The sequence below is a fragment of the Boleophthalmus pectinirostris genome, unplaced genomic scaffold, assembly GCF_026225935.1.
Source record: "Boleophthalmus pectinirostris isolate CB_2022bp ecotype Guang Dong unplaced genomic scaffold, ASM2622593v1 HiC_scaffold_21, whole genome shotgun sequence".
Taxonomy (NCBI): domain Eukaryota; kingdom Metazoa; phylum Chordata; class Actinopteri; order Gobiiformes; family Gobiidae; genus Boleophthalmus; species Boleophthalmus pectinirostris.
The window spans coordinates 14,516-31,298 of record NW_026571175.1 but is presented as its reverse complement, the minus strand read 5'-3'; the positions used below and the strand labels follow the sequence as shown (position 1 = coordinate 31,298).

Below are 16,783 nucleotides of genomic sequence, written 5' to 3'. Positions count from 1 at the left end.
ATTAGTTGTTTTTTTTTTCACTGAATATGACGTACAGTCAGTTAAACATTCTTTGCCTTAAAATTATATTTGTGTTATTTAAGCAAATTTCATGGATCATGCCACTGCTGAAGTGGTTCAGAGAGTGGATCAGAAGAAGCAAGATCGGCACTGGGACAGTTTATAGTCGTGTTGATTGTCTGTCTCTCTCTGAGGTGTTTGTGTGTTTGATGTGGATAGTGCTTAAAATAAATACTTGATGCAGAAGAAGATTAGAGAATTGAGGATCTTTTCTATTTGATAAATGCAACCATTGAGTGTGATGTTTAAATGAAACAAGATTCCATTTGGTTTCTCTTTTTACATGTGTTACATTTTTTTGTCCACAAGATGGTGTAGTTGGACATATTACATCACTTGCCGGTACAGGTACCTGTACCTGTACAATTGCCTGAAAGCCTCAGATGGTTCATGGGGCTTCATTTGGCCATCAATACCTGTTTATCTTTCTCGATATCATGTGCTTCAAAAAAAAGTTACCCACATTACAGGCATGCGCAATTCACTCCAACTACAACTACGGTGGCCCTGTAAGTTCAATATACCACAGCCATGTTAAGGACCCATGACTGCACCACGTGAGAGTCTTTAAACGTTCATTGCGCCATAGCCTGCACCACCGAAGAGTGCTACTTTATACAGTTTATGCTGTATACATGATGCAGGCGTTGGTCGAATCGTTATTCCTTGGTTTTTGGGGTAAGACAAGTCTCGTCATTGTTGCCTTGTCCAGTTGGACCTGTGGCTCACATGCGCACGGCCTTCCCTCGTACGTAGCTGCAGTGTACGAGCACCGTGTAACGCTGAACCCGGAGCCGCGCGTGCCTCTCTCCCGCAGCGCAGCATTGCGTCACCTGCGCCAGAACCTCCAGGTGTACTCGAAGCAGGCCTCCAGGGCGGCTCTTCAGGTTTTCATTTTCTAAAGAAACTATGCTTGCGTTTACTAGACTAGCTGCCATGGATCTATTGTTATAACAACCCTGCCTAACCTATTAAGGCTATACGTGAATAATCTAATTTGGCCTAACAGTGCAGGTAATAGATTACAACCTGTACAGTGATTTTATGTTCTGCGATAACTACACTGATATATCTTATGTCAGAAATCTGTTATGATCATGGACCTTTTTTAATTATTTTTTTCATTAGTAACTGTTCTTACTAGAACATTATGAAATTTAGATCTGTAGCCAGTAGAGATTTCACCTGGTGTCTTTGTACCAATTTGCACCTCCTGAATGCTGTCCAGTAGGCCTAATCATTTCACATTATTGTATAACATCATCTTGAAAAGTTTCAAAATGGCCTTGATCTATAATTGACGTGAATAACTGATAAAATGCATTTTCTGTAATGCCTTGTGTTGTCTAAAAGTGTGTAAAAAATAGTCTCAAACCTTTTCCTTAAATGTAAAGTTTGAAGTATCCTGCAAACATTGTACATGAGGGTAATGTCACATGGGCATGTGTGTGTGCAGGGTGCTCAGATTCTGGTGTTCCCAGAGGACGGCCTGCAGGGCTTTAACTTCACTCGCTCTTCTATAGCAGCCTATCTAGAGGTGGTCCCTGACCCACAGCAGGAGAGCTGGAACCCTTGTGAGGATCCGCAACGCCACCCAAACACTGAGGTGCTCTGTCCCTCCTGACTCCAAATGTTCCAAACCCTAACTACAGTCATACTTTTTGCACACAAAACTTACAAGCTACTAATCCATCAAAAAACAAAAAAACAAAAAAAAAAAACACTCTTCTACTGCTACATAGGCTATTGCTACTCCAGTTTACCAATTCCATTCTGTTATTTTATTTTATTTATGTGGCTTTGAGTGCACTGTAGGTACTATTTGAATGTGTGTTTATTATTAGAAAATGATCAAATGTGGCCTTTGGGTACACATATTTTATATCTTTTGTGACAGCACTTTCTCCCACAGGTGCAGCAGTGGTTGAGCTGCATTGCCCGGACACATGGTCTGTATGTAGTGGCCAACATGGGCAGTGTGCAGCCCTGCTCCAGGGACTCGGGCAGCCCCTGTCCCCCTGATGGTCGCTGGCACTTCAACACCAACGTGGTCTACAGGTTCATGTCTCTGTGCCTCTCCTAGGTCCATAAACCAGGAACATATCTACTTGTATGAAGAATCCCTTAGTCGTCCAGGTAGAATCCACGGCGAGGAGAAAATTCAATTTGTCGACTGGACAAAAGTTAGTTTGGTTGAAGACGTTTTGCAGCTCATCTCGGATGATCTTGGATGAGCTGCGAAACATCTTCAACCAAACAAACTTTTGTCCAGTCGACAAACTGAATTTTCTCCTCGCCATATCTAGTTGTACTCTGATGATTAATTTTACTTAAACTTCATCAAGAATGTCCAGCTGCACCACTGAGATTATAGCCATTTTAAGGTTATGTACTGTACATAGTAGGTCTAGAATATATTATTTTACTTGTTTCTTTGTACTTCTGGGTGATTTAATTAAACACTTTACATTTCAAGCACATAACTTGACAACATAATGTGCTATAATCATAAAGTTGCAGTCACTCTGAGGAAAAAAGAAGGAAGGGCCTGCAAAACAATGTCCTTTTTATGTCCTAAAGGAGCGATGGGTTACTGGTGGCTCGCTATCACAAACAGAACCTGTACTTTGAGGAGGCCTTTGATACCCCCCAACACATGGAATTAGTCACATTTGACACACCTTTCGCAGGAAAGTTTGGTCTCATTACCTGCTTTGACATTCTGTTCCAGCAGCCAACTGTGTCCATGGTAGAGAAGGTGTGCCCACAACACTACACTAACTGCACTGTATTATCCTTAATACAGTGCTAACTATCTCTCGGTCCTCTGCAGGGTGTGCGCCAGTTTATTTTCCCCACTGCCTGGATGAACCAGCTCCCTCTACTAGACGCTATCCAGTTCCAGCAGGCCTTCAGTCTGGGGGCTAATGTGACACTGTTGGCTGCAAACATTCGCAGTGATGAGCTGATTATGACTGGGAGTGGTATCTACTCCCCCTCCTCTGCCGTGTACCACCATGCTCAGAGAGGTGACCCAGAGGAGGGCCAGCTTGTGGTGGCCACGCTGAGGCCATTGGGGCCTCTGCCTGATGCACCAGCCTTACAGGTAGTGTTACATAAGGAACAGGGATACACTGAAGTGAGAGGGTGCCGCTCTGCGGGCTGCAAAGGCCCGCTTTCTTTCACCTCCTCCATGATGCACGACCCTTTCACCTTCGTACTGCTGAACAGGCCTGGGGGACAGCTTAGTGTCTGCAATGGCTCCTTTTGCTGCTGGCTACAGTATCAGTGCATGGACAGTAACTTCACAGAAGTGTATGCTCTGGGAGCATTTGCTGGAATGCACACGGTTAATGGGCACTACAGTCTACAGGTGGGTCAATGTTTACGATTTTTAAAATGCTATCACACTATGAACAACAACATCAGATCAGAGTGGGAAAGAAAAATATGTTTTCATGTCAAAATAATTACTCTGATTAAGTGTCACCACCTCCTCATCAACAATTACAGCCAGAGACTCATTATAACATGGACTAATGAGTTTCTAATTTTCTACCTCACTGTTTTCAAATTTGTGATTTGTTGATGAAATCACAAAAAAATTTCCAAATGACCACAGATGAAAACTTCTCTACAGTTAATCACTCCTGCATGAATTAAGGATTAGGCCTACTCAGAAAGAAGAAAGAACAAAATAAATGTCATACCATGTGGCAGATTTATACCTAAAAGTAGCATCCAAAATGTTTTTACCATTAGTGACAAAAAATAACGCATGCACTTTGACACAGTGTATCCTACAGGACGGTGTGATGATTTACAAGCCATGGATTTGCCCTGACATTTTAGATCTGCTGAAGGAGAAAAGAGCTTTGAAGTCAGAGAACAAGGAGGAGCTGAGGACTGTGCAGAAGATTCTGATTGATCACAACAGAAAGACTGAGGCAGGAGGCTCTATTCACGCGACATTGGAAACAGGTGGATGATGACTTCCGGTGTAGTTACCAACACTGGGCATGTTATAAAACCATGAATTCAGCTGCCAAAGCTTTCCATGGGGAACATGACTCTAATTGCAACTTGTCAGACTTACTGTCGGCAACAGAGCCCAAAGGAAGTCGTCATCCGCGTGTTTCCAAACGTGTTCCGGTTTTTGTGACATAAGCGTGAATAGAGCCTATTGGGAGTAAATAACAATTTTTTTGGTAATTTTACAAATTTTTCACTAATATGCTACAAACAATATATAAGTAGTACAATTCTTATTATGTAAAAGTGAATTCTCAAAATTATCACCTTTTAGTGAAAAAAGTGGACACACCACTGGGTCTTTAGCAGTGAAGGGGCCACTCTAATGTACCTTTTACCGCTGATGGTGGCATCAGCCATCCTGTATAGTGTGGGTCAAGATATTGTTAGGCATTATGTTTACTGTTTTGCATGTTTTGTGCTTGTACACAGGTTTGTGCTCTGGTAAAATGTGCTGGAGGTGATGCCCGTTCATGTGGACAGGAGGTGTTGGAGGCACAAACGAAAATGGACTTCGTTCTGGAGGGAACCTTTAACACTAAACATGTGTACCCATCTGTCCTGTCCAGTCACTACACTCTGGAGCAGCCTCTCCTCCACACTATGGCGCATGGGACTGTGACCATGGCACATTCTCATATGAGGGCAGGCCTCATCACAGCTGCTCTTTATGGCCGGACATACCATTTGGACCTGCACTGAAAACCAAGCACATTTATCCACACATTAGTATTTCCAAGATAATGTGTATTCTTCTCTACCTCGAAATGACTAGCCAACATTATTTTGCCAATGTTGTTTCCATTACTTTGACGTGCATGCTCCATGCTTTTTGTCTGGTTTCTGGTCACAAAGTGTCACATTCTTTGATACGACTGTCTGTGATATGTCAATATACAATCTAAATAATACTGAACAAACTGAACAAATGAAACAAAAATTGAAGTTGTGTTGCTGATGTGACGTGAATCAGTAACTATATAAAGCGGATGCTTTTCTTATCTTGAGCAAATGGTCAGTACACCTTTCATGATAACAAATTTTGAAGCATGATATACTGAAGAAAATACAGACAATAAACGTTAGTAGTTATTTTGTATCTATTTATTCAGCCCTCTGCAGCTCAAATCAATATAGTCAATCATTATATAGTCTTAATCATAATAGCCCTACTGGTCATTTGGGATCATTTGTTATAGATTGATTCTATCATATACAAAAAAAAAAGTGAAAATGCTCGGTATCTTCATTGTGTGAGGGGCCCACTTCTGCACACCTGGGAGTCTGGGTCACATGTGTAGCCATACTGACAACAGTGGATCCCATCGGTACAGCAGCTGGCCTGGAAAACACATCGGAGAAGCCATTTACAAACAACAGGATCATAGGTTGTTTTCACACATGTGGATCTAACCTTCAGATGGCCCTAAGTGAAATCTGACATGGGGCTGTTCGCCACTTCACAGCCACTTGCATTCAAGTGATCATTCACATGCCACAACTGTCAACATCTACACTAAATATATCTGTAATACATCAGAAAATTTTGAATGTAACAGCCATTTATTGTTTTGTAGTACATTTTGATCTATTCGAAATGACTGAACTGTGATAAAATTTATGGATTCTGACATGGTACAAAGTGCCACACTAAGTTTCTAAGGACGCTCTACAAATGAATACGTTCAACATGACTTTATAAAGTGAAGTAAAGGCATAAATTAAATAAACAATATAAGCTCACCATTTCTTTATAACATTCACATTTACAGGATGTTTTTTTTTAAATTCCAATTTAATTATTCCGAATTAATACATTCGGAATTCAATTATTCTCCTTCGAGTTGACATGGAAATAATTCCGAATTGAGGTTTACATGGAAAACAGGTTAAATCGGCTTTATTTAATTCCATCCAAAATCTGAGGGTGGGGAAGGGTTCTGACTGGACAGGGACATGAACGGATTTATGTCTACTGGAAGAAAACACACTTTAGCTGCTACCAGCTTTTTTATCACCTCGGTTTGTTGTTATGTATGGGGATGCATACCGCTTTTCTCCCGCCCATACAAACTGGAACAATGGTCCGAACCCAGACTCCCGAACCAGCGGGAGCAGCTCCGGTTCAGGTCGGACCCAGATGAGCTGGACCGGAGAGTGGTGTCAAGTGTCCTGGCCTGAGAAGCACTTTCCCCCGGATGAAGCAAGAGCATGAAGGATGGACTGCTCAGAACAAGATATAATGAACCAAACGGGATTCATGCTTCTGTCTGGATGTTTTGCACCTCGGTACCAGTCACAGTCCTCGAGCACGGAAGAAAGGAGCAGCCACAGCGCATTCTCACTTTTGTCACACGGATCCTGTGGTCTTGCTCACCCCCATCTGGAACAAGCACATGGAGGATGGAGCCTATGGACCTATCTGACCAACCCACTCGAAGGACGGCACAAGACCAAGGAGGGGCTAAGCGCAATGTTGAGTGTTCTGTGTCCTTAAGGCTGTTACGCAATCTCAGTGCTTCTGCTCTAGGCTGATGTGCAGTGAGTTGTGTATAGGCTACATGGTGCTGTTTTATGAGGTCATGATGATAACTTGGGATGAGGACGGCTCGAGGTGTTAACGGGGAACCTCGGTACCTTTTGCAATAACGTAGTGTTAAGGGAATCTGACTCGCGCAGACTTAACATGGTGAAAGGAAATGCAGAGCATGTATTTCACAGTTCAACTTTTTATTATCTGACTGCATGTCGTTCTTGAATCATATATTCACTTAACAGAATGCGTGCATACGTCACACATCACCTCAAGGAAGCTGAACTAATCAAACCATTACAAAATAACATTAATAAGAGCATTATATTTACAATTACATTCAACATATAGGCACCGGGAAACAGAGGTATGGGGACACAAACATGATACAAACTATTTTCACCATATTGCAATGCGTCATCGCGTCAGAACACGCATGCGCTGAACGACCGAAATTATTGTTTAAGTGTAATAAATGTTAATATGATTGCAGAATAAACTAAGGCAGCTCGGAATAAGACACTTGATGCATTCGGATTTAAGATTAATTCCGAATTATCATTAGGAATTAAGTGTTTACATGGTCTTTTTAAAGCTGAATTATTTTTTATTCAGAATTAAATTTTTTAAAATCAGAATTAAAGGTCTCATGTAAACAGGGCAATGTGATTGGGACCTATACACTTCTCTGAAAACTTTCATTTAAAGTCTCACTTTATGAACACACTGTGTTCACTAAATGCAGGAAAGCTTAAAATAAAGGCATGGATTAGCATATGGGTCTGGTCAAGCGGTAACGGAGGAAAACAGGCAGATTTTTTACATTCAAATAGCTCTTATTCAGAAACTAGAGAGACTACTGAAATAAGTAAAGTATCAGAATGTAGGAAAGAGTTAACAGTCCAACAGGGTAAAGTTAAACCTGTGATATTCTTTCAAGTTGTTGACAAATAATTTAAAAACTCATGTCAGTAACGGAGGGAATGAAATATGCAGCATTTTTTGGGCAATAAATACAAACAGTGATAACTAGCGGTTCTCACTTACATATCCTTAACAAACTGGTTTGAATATTTGCTTCATATAGTTTTCTAACATAAGGTACAAGATTAGGTTGAAAAACCTCTTACTTTTTGAGTAATGAGATTTTTCATTAAGAAAGGTCATGGTAACGGAGGGAAAATTGTGCAAGCAGGTGCATGATTTTACATAATTTGTCAGCTTTTTTCTTCCAAATACTTTAATATTACTTCAAAATGAAAGGAAACTATTTCTATAAAATATGTCAGTCCTTCCAAGCAATTTTTTTATCATTTTAAATATATATATATTTTTTAAATCATGTACCTTCATCAACAGTTCAAAGATGGAATAACACAAGATATGATGAAATACATCCATTTATTTACATGATTTGCAGATCTTTGAAATTTGGAAAATAATTTTTGTTCCATGTTTCATACATGGTCTGTTTAAAACGTATGGAACTTTAGAACCAAAAATGGTACAGGAAAAAGGTCATACATTTTTATATCAGATGCATTAACCTGAATTTACGCATAGCCTGCATTTGCCTTCATTAGCCTACAAAATTCATTAATTCTGCACGAAAATGCAAGTGCGTTTGCGACTCATTCACAGGTCATTCTCTCACTCAGCAAATGCAAAGCTTCTCTTATTAACAACAATAACCCACTGCAGTCCAGAAGGTCAAAGACAACAGACCCACGTGTGGTAAACTTAGATCATACTGTCCTGCAGTCCTCATGCTGTCCCTGTGCTGTCCCCATGCTGTCCCCATGCTGTTGCTGAGACGTGACTGATCTAGAGGGAGGGAGCATCGAGGGCACTGTACCATATGTACAAACCAATTTAACCAATCATAAAGTGATATTTATGCTGAAGAGCAAAGCAAGACCCCATTTTGTTGTAGCTACAAGATGAGACAGACAAGAGTGATAAAACTATAGAAAGATTTGTTGTACTGGTGTCCCATGGATTTGAGCTACCTAGCGCTACTGTGCAAGCGCACAACTCCGAGGCACTGTTTTAGTTTAAATGCCGTTGATTTGAGCTCCCAAGGCCGAAGTGGAGTAACAAGTAACATTTTAAAAGTTTATTGGTTTTATTGTATGTTTTGACCAGTTAAGCATGTAAGCAACAACATGTGCATGTTAGATTTGGGGGAGAACACTTACACTAGATAGACTGAAGATAGACAGACTGAATAGTTTGGATGTAATATTTGATTTTATAGTTATCATTTCCATTATATCATATTTTATTTTGTTTCCATGTGTAGAAAACTTTGTATAAAAAAATTAAAGCCACAAGGGGCGTCGAACAGCCCTCGGCCAGTGCCCACAAACGGTGCGCTCGCAAACAGCGCACCCGGAAACAACACACCCGCAAGCCCCACATCTGCAAATGGTGCGCCCCGCCAACACCGTGCCCTAAACTCCGTGTCCGCAAACGGGAAAATGACATAGTGCGGATTTAGTGTCCGCAAACAGAAAAATGACATAGTGCGGATTTAAATACTCTTTGTGCCCCCTGCTGGCCAACCATAAAAAATGCCCATGTCAGTAATATATGTTTTTGCTTCTAGTCATTAATAGAATTGAATTACCAAATTTAGTACAAATCTGATAAGGTTGGTGTTTCATGTCTATGGTAGGGGGCGCTATAGTGTTCACTTTTCATATGTTTTATAGTGCACTATATTCAGGCTGAGATCACACATTAGTGATTCAATTTTCAGCACGATCGGACTAAGCCTGTGCAAACGGGAGCAAATAATGTCATCTTGAAACTAATGCATGATCTCAGCCTGAATATAATGCACTATAAAACATATGAAAAGTGAACACTATAGCGCCCCCTAGCATAGACATGAAATGTCAACATTATCCGATTTGTACCAAATTTGGGAATTCAATTCTATTCATGACTAGAAGCAAAAACATATATTACTGGCATGGGCATTTTTCATGGTTGGCCAGCAGGGGGCACAAAGAATATTTAAAGGTGCACTATGTCATTTTTTCATTTGTGGGTGCGGTGTTTGCGTGTGTGGCGTTTGCGGGCGCGGTGTGCACTGGGCCAGGGCCGTTCGACACCGCTTTCGGCTTTAATTTTTTTTCAAAATTTGAAAAATTGCAGGGTTAGATTAAGACTTATAGGGCTAGGGTTGGGCTATGGGTAGGATTATGATTAGGGTAAGGTTTAAGATTAGGGTTATTATGCTCAGTGTGAGGCGCAGCGTTTTGAGGAGCACAGTGTTTGCAGGGCGCCTGTTTGCGGAGTGCGGCGTTTGTGAGGTGAGGCGTAGGCACGTTCGAGGGCCGATCATTACGTCTTGCAACTATATTTAGGCCCGAGCGCCAGAGGCTGGCAAAGGGCCTATTAGTATCGCAAAGCGATGCTCCTAGTGACCAAAAAAAAAAATGGAATGGCGCGACGTGACTCGCCCGTAGTGACCAGGGACCCTCGCCGTGACATAGCAATGCACCAGAGGTTTCCGAAAATGAATAGTTTGTCGGTCAAAAAAAAGCGTATCATTGTTCTTGGATCAGAATATTATTAGGCCCAAGCCCCGACAGGGCGTAGGGCCTATTGCTTCCGCTACGCGGAGCGAATGAGGAGCGACGAGCGCTTCCCCATCAGCCAATTTGCTGATGACACAAGGATTCAGGACAACAGCTTAGATTTTGGGACTGTCCCGGTGACGTCTAGTCACCCTAATCTATTACTTAGATCATTGTAGTTTAATTGACTAATTAATGTATATTTTCTATTCAATCACAATACTACACAGCCCTAAAGTGTCGATTGTGTTACACACACACACATACATACATGCATAGGCAGTGCCTACCAGTGGGTAGGGGCAGCAGCTCCACTGCCCTGTGGGGCCCTTGCAGCAAGAGGAGCCTTTGGAGCAGTAAAAGGACGAATCACAGCGTATGACTCCATGTAGAGCAGGCTTCAGGGCAGTGAGAGTCTGTGAACAGAGGAAATGAGCACCCCACACAGCGACACTATATAATCTTATATATATATATATATAGTTTTTACCATTCAGTTATATTTTTTAGCTCACACAAGGTCATAGTACTTGTCTTCAGCATACCCACAAATTACCAAATCGATTTAACCAGTTAGTTTTACCCAGTTGCAGCATCTCTACTGAGCCACACTGATTTGAGTAAGAAAATAAATGGCCTCAAGTTTAAAATGACCAGATTTTCAAAATTCAAAACTGGGACACACCCAGATTGGGATGGTTGGAATAAAACTGAAAAAGAGCATGCCACATTGTCCTTTCTAGACTCACTTGACCTCTTGAATATCAATCAATCAATCAAACTTTATTTATAAAACGCTTTTCATACACAACTTTAACACAAAGTGCTTTACAGTGATTAAAAACAATCCCACATTTCCATCCGCCCACCCACTGCTCTTAAAAACATGAACATTCTCTGCAACCCTGAGCTCCTCCGGCTGCAGGTCCATAGACGGGGGCCATAATACTGAAAAGATGCCTCTCCGTGAATGTGTGTTCTGACTTTGGGAAGGACCAGGAGCTGCTGCCGAAAGAGCGCAGGGTCCGCGAGGGTTCGTAGGGTAATAGCAGTTCTAAAAGATAAGAAGGTCCAAGACCATTAAGACATTTAAAAACCAGTAAAAGAACTTTACAATTGATCCTGAAACTCACAGGGACCCAATGCAGTGATTTTAAAACCGGTATAATGTGGTCCCGCCCTCTGGTCCTAGTCAGGATACGTGCTGCTGAGATAGTAAATAAGTAATTAAAATATCTCAGCTATTTTATTTTTACTTGTACAAATACACGTTTATAATTACTTATACTTATTTAGAATGTATTATTACAATTTTCATCTTTTTACTTTTTGTTATTATAATAGATTGTGATGTGTGAGCTAGCGTGTCCAAGTAATTTCCCTTGTGGATCCAGAAAGTCTAAGCCTAAGTTTCTAAGTCTAAGGATCAGTCAAGGACTTCTGCTGGTGCACCTAATTGCATTTGTTTTGCCTTTGGTCATTTTCAAGCATAGTTTCTGTAGTTTATTTAAACAAATACAGCCAAGCCCAAAATTATTCATAATCCTGACAAATTTTGACTTTTATTCAACCAGCAAGTTTTTCTTGATTGGAAATGATACAGGCATCACCCAGAAGAAAATAAGACAGTGTACAAGAGGCATCATTGTGGAAAAAAAATATTTCTCAGCTTTTATTTATATCTGAACAAAAAATGGCATGTCCAGAATTATTCATATCCTTCTCAATAATCAATAGAAAAGCCTTTTTTTGGCTATTACAGTAATCCAGTGCTTCCTATAATTGCTGACCAGTTTTTTGCATGTCCACTGATCATCTCCATTGATATTTTTGCCCATTCATCTTTAGCAGTGAGCTCCAATGCTTACAGATTGGAGGGTCTCCTTGCCATCACCCTGATCTTTAGCTCTCTCCACAGATTCTCAATTGGATTCAAGTCAGGACTCTGGCGGGGCCACTGCAAAATGTTAATGTTGTTGTCCAATAACCATTTCTTCAGCACTTTTGCAGTGTGCTTTGGGTCACTGTCATGCTGAAATGTTCACAGGTGCCCAAGTCCAAGCGCCTCTTCAGGCTGCTTGATGTTGTTGTTGAGAATCTTGATCTTGATCTTTGATCACTTTGTTCATGGTGCCGTTTACTGTGATTAGACTCCATGGCCCATTGGCTGAAAAAACATCTCCAAAGCATTAGGTTCCCACCATCATGTTTGACAGTGGGGATGATGTTCTTAGGGTTGAAGGCTTCTCCTTTTTTACACCAAATCATCAATACATCACTGTGGCCAAACAATTAAATTTTTGTTTTGTCTGACCATAAAACAAAAGACCAAAATCTTCTTCTTTGTCCAGATGAGCATTTGCAAAGGCTAAATGGGCTTTTGTGTGCCTTACCTGGAGAAGTGGCGTCCTCTTTGGTCTACATCCGTGGAACCCAGCAGTATGTAGTGTCTGTTGGATTGTCTGTCTTGAGATGTTCCACCAGCAAAGCCCAGATTCACCTGGATGGCTCTGGTGGTGATCTGTGGATTCTTTTTCACCTCTCCCACTATCCTCGTGACCAGCACAGGTGTCACTTTTGGCTTCCGACCACATCCTCTGAGATTTTCCACATTGGGGAACGTCTTGTATTTTTTAATAATACTTTGTACTATCGCCACTGGAACTTGAAAACATTTAGATATGACCTCATAGCCCTTTCCTGACTTGTGAGCAGCCACAATATGCAGTCGCAGATCCTCAGAGAGCTCTTTTATCTTAGCCATGACTGTTCACAAACCAACTGCAAAAACCTACTGTTTTTCACCTGTTCAGCTGCTTAAAACAGCTCTTCCAAATGAATCAGGGGAATTAGGAAGATTTAGAACAGCTTGTGCTGTTTGGAATGGTATAGAACTTTGGATTTTTCCATAGACTCTGACAGTTTACAAAGAGTATGAATAATTTTGGACAGGCCACTTTTCATTCAAATGTAAAAAGCTGAGAAATATTTTTTTCCACAATGATGCTTCTTGTACATTGTCTTATTATCTTCTGGGAGATGCCTGTGTTATTTCCAACCAACAAAACAACTTGCTGGTTGAATAAAAGTAACTTTAAGTCAAAATTTGTCAGGGGTATAAATAATTTTGAGCTTGACTATATGCCCCTTGTTACTGCTGGAAGGGTAAAATAGGTCAAATAGGGACAGCTGGGGCATTTCTTATATAAAACTAGGACATCAATGGTTTTTGGATAAATCTGCTGAACATTGGACACAGGACTCAAAACTAGGACTGGACCCAATTTTTACCCACACTGCCCCAATTCATAACCACAAACTGTCGTAATGTGACAATGAAGACATTTTGAGCGGATATGCTTCGTAAACCAAAACTAGCACATACACTCCAGCAGTTTCCTCTCACTAATCTCAATATCAATATCAATACGGCAAGATCGAAAATATGATATGATAAATAATATAATATCATATCATATTATATTATAACTATACTTTTAAAAATGACAAAAAAATTAAATGGTGTCTTGATAACTAATGTACAGCTGCTGTACATAATAGCTGGCTAAATCACTCATGTCAATGTAATCAACACACACCCAAAAAAATCAATGGCTTAAGTTAAGTTTGTGATTATATTTTTCTACACATCCAAATTTCTAAGCAGTAAGAGTAACAGCTGTCACCTCATAGGGCTTAACAAAATTGTGGATTTCACCACCAGGAAGTTAGAAATCAAATCAGTGGAACAGTCATTGGTCAACACCTTAACAACATCCTTCTCCTTCTGGGACTGATGTGCAACCATTTGCAGATAGAGTTTAAGTCTATAATGTTCACTCAAGACAGAGGGATGAGGGGCTCATCCAGGATAAGGCAAGGGTATGGGGTCCAGCCAGCTGAGGGAAGGGGAGGATGTGGGTTGTTTCCCTTCAAACTACTCTCTCTTGCATAATTAATAGACTAATCAGCAGCACTAATCAACATCAGTGTAAAAATACATTTGTTGCTTGATTTGAGCTTGATTTGTTGTTAGCCTGCCAACACCTACCTTGTCTGCAGGTAATGGCAACAGGTTGGGGGAGCCAAAGGGGTAGGGCACGCCCTGTCTGATGCAATGGGTGTAGGTGTAGTCACAGTCATAACCATATGGACAGCAATGGTACCCATCCAGACAGCAGCGGGCCTATGGAGCACATAACAACTCAAGTGTGTAGGCTTGTTGCTAGAAGCCAGTTTTAAACTCCACACTCACTGGACCAAGGTAACATCTTGTTTACAGCATGGATCCATGGTTTAGAGTTAGAAAAAAAACAACCTGGACCAATCAGCTGTGAGCACAGTGATACACCTTGATGCAAACTTTGGGTCAGGACCTTGGTTACTTTGGCATTAATAATCCTAGTAAAACATTTTGCATGAATGAGTTTGAAGCCATTAGTTTCCCAAAGGCTGTGAGAACAAGAGTTGTCAAATGTATTGAAAATGAGATACTAATCGATACTAAAACTAGCATCAAAAGTAGATACTCATTTCAGCCTGCATCAAAAAAGTCAGATAGGACAGAAAACCTTCCCTGAATAGCTCTAGAATGATCTTGAGCTGTATCAGAACAAGTATAAGACAACATAGTCGAGTATATGCCCTTGGAACACTATGTAATTTACCTGAACAACTGGGATTACACATGCCATTACAATGCCACATGGTAATATAAAAGAAATCCCTATAATTTAATGTTGAAAAACACATTCTATTGCCTAAAAAGAGTGATTTGGTCAGTCGAGTCTGTTAGTATTGTGACAATGTTAATGTGAACAACATCTAATTTTTTTTTGCTGCTGTGATCACCTCCATCTGTTCCCCAGAGCTCTTCCCCTTCCCGCTCACCTGGCACCTTTTGGCTGCCAGTCTCTGCCTTATCTGTGCTGCAGCAGCTGTAGCCACCAGTGGCTCAGGGTTTCACTGTTGAATCTTCTTATTGGTTTGGTTTTATGAACATGTTAATGCTGTTTGACTCAAATACATGTATGAGGAGCATAATGCAGCTAAGGGGTCTCATTTATATAGAATTCTTGTACACGTACAAACGGGGAAAAAAAATCATAAAACCTGCTTATTGTTGTCTCTGATCACAAGTTGCATTCTGCTGAACAGCTTTTTTTTTCTTGCTTCATTTTTATGGATCACAAACACATGGCAAATCACCTACGCAACATTTTCATATATGCGCCTTACGATACCAGGAGTGGCGATAGGATGGTCGATCTCTCCAAAACTGCACTTGTTTTACCTTAAGAAAACAATCTTAAAATATCGAAACTACCTCCCACATACACTATACACACCACAGGTATTTGGTTCTGCATTTACCCTATCAGTATTATCTTGTTTTATACATTCAAGTCAGGTTTTTGAACATAGTCGTAGGGATTCATCTATGTATCTACTCACTGGGGAGTACGGGCAGCAAGTCCATCCACCATGTGGATGTCTGCAACAGGTGTAGCCGTTGGGGCATGTGTAGTAGATATCGCAGTACACCACGGTAGGTACCCCATCTGTGGGCTCCAGCCCAGTGCGCAGCATTGGCCTGCTCTCCCAACGCCTCTCACACATCTGAGTCATCAGGTTACACTGGTACCCTGAGGGGCAGCAATGGGCCAGGTCAGCACAGCATACCCCCTGCTCACAACACACACATCACAAAAACGAGGAAGGGCTGTAAATTAAAACTCACATAAGAGGAACTTTCTTGACAAGTGAAAATGTTTATTCTTGGATAAAGTTTATATTATATATGAATATCTTTTTTTAATGTTTCTGCATTTTTTTCTAATTATTACTTGATTTGGTGGGATAATACATGTAGTATCAGTTTGATATAATTCAAGGGCCTTGATACTGGATACTTTTCTTCCCAGGTATTTGAGCAAAATTTTGCTAAAGGAGAGGGTACTCTGAGTGAAAGATGTTAATCTGTTGTTTTCGGTCCATATAGCATCAAAACAACAAAAAGGTAACAGTGATTTAAACAGGTGATGTGATTAGCAGTTAATGTCCCATAGAAGTAAAATATATTCCTCTTCAAAACCAATGAAGACTCACGTCTGGGTACGGGCAACATCTATATCCTTGTTCAGTGAGGCAGCACGTGGCCTGGTCATTACACTTCATTTGTCCACCGGGACAGGTGATGTAGCAGGACACAAAGCCACAGAGGCCTAGAAGCACAAACTTTTCCAGCATCTAAACAGTTACAGAGAAAAAAAAATACTTGAAAAGGACATCAGAGGAATATGAAAAAATAGACATACTTGTCATAAAGCAGAATTGTACTGTTATTTGTACTTACCCTCCAGTGGTGTGGTCTGTATCACATGCACTTCCTGGGTATCTGCCCATGCATATACAAGTAAACCAGGAAGTTTTGTTCTTTAGTCATGTGACCACTCCTTTTATAGAAGCTTACTAGATCACTGGCCTAACCCACATTTTATTTCCCAATAAGCCATAAAATGGCTCCAGTTTACAGGCTGAAATCACAAGACATTAACATATTTCTCCAATG

At 40.7% G+C, this 16,783-nt stretch overlaps 2 protein-coding genes across 6 annotated transcripts; one reads left to right on the top strand and one right to left on the bottom strand.

The window, feature by feature from the left end:
- Window positions 1-579: 579 nt before the first annotated feature.
- Window positions 580-5,184, top strand: btd (biotinidase). Of its 3 annotated transcripts, XM_055157588.1 has the most exons (7): window positions 590-738; window positions 817-947; window positions 1,517-1,666; window positions 1,973-2,118; window positions 2,641-2,818; window positions 2,894-3,433; window positions 4,525-5,184. In XM_055157588.1, the coding sequence occupies exons 1-7, from the start codon at window positions 696-698 to the stop codon at window positions 4,792-4,794; spliced, it is 1,458 nt and encodes a 485-aa protein (XP_055013563.1). In that variant the 5' UTR covers window positions 590-695; the 3' UTR covers window positions 4,795-5,184. The 3 variants fall into 3 exon arrangements, with proteins under 3 accessions (XP_055013564.1, XP_020796961.1, XP_055013563.1); XM_055157589.1 differs by having other exon boundaries at window positions 580-947; window positions 2,894-3,166; XM_020941302.2 differs by having other exon boundaries at window positions 580-947.
- LOC110175185 (progranulin-like) lies at window positions 5,179-16,676 on the bottom strand. 3 transcript variants are annotated; one of them, XM_055157590.1, is made up of 6 exons: window positions 16,568-16,675; window positions 16,321-16,461; window positions 15,667-15,897; window positions 14,264-14,398; window positions 10,484-10,628; window positions 5,179-5,434 (listed from the first exon to the last, which is right to left on the bottom strand). In XM_055157590.1, exons 2-6 carry the CDS (start codon window positions 16,459-16,461, stop codon window positions 5,382-5,384), a joined length of 705 nt encoding a protein of 234 aa, XP_055013565.1. In that variant the 5' UTR covers window positions 16,568-16,675; the 3' UTR covers window positions 5,179-5,381. The 3 variants fall into 3 exon arrangements, with proteins under 3 accessions (XP_055013565.1, XP_020796963.2, XP_055013566.1); XM_020941304.2 differs by having other exon boundaries at window positions 10,503-10,628; XM_055157591.1 differs by lacking the exon at window positions 10,484-10,628 and having other exon boundaries at window positions 16,568-16,676.
- Window positions 16,677-16,783: the final 107 nt, after the last annotated feature.

Coding starts and splice junctions, on each gene's coding strand:
- LOC110175185 (XM_020941304.2), bottom strand. CDS start 16,461: ATGCTGGAAAAGTTTGTGCTTCTAGGCCTCTGTGGCTTTGTGTCCTGC. Junction 15,898..16,320: donor GATGTTGCCCGTACCCAGAC/GTGAGTCTTCAT, acceptor TGTTGTGAGCAG/GGGGTATGCTGTGCTGACCT. Junction 10,629..14,263: donor TGCCATTACCTGCAGACAAG/GTAGGTGTTGGC, acceptor CTCTGTTCACAG/ACTCTCACTGCCCTGAAGCC.
- btd (XM_020941302.2), top strand. CDS start 696: ATGATGCAGGCGTTGGTCGAATCGTTATTCCTTGGTTTTTGGGGTAAG. Junction 2,119..2,640: donor AACACCAACGTGGTCTACAG/GTTCATGTCTCT, acceptor TATGTCCTAAAG/GAGCGATGGGTTACTGGTGG. Junction 3,434..4,524: donor ATGGGCACTACAGTCTACAG/GTGGGTCAATGT, acceptor GCTTGTACACAG/GTTTGTGCTCTGGTAAAATG.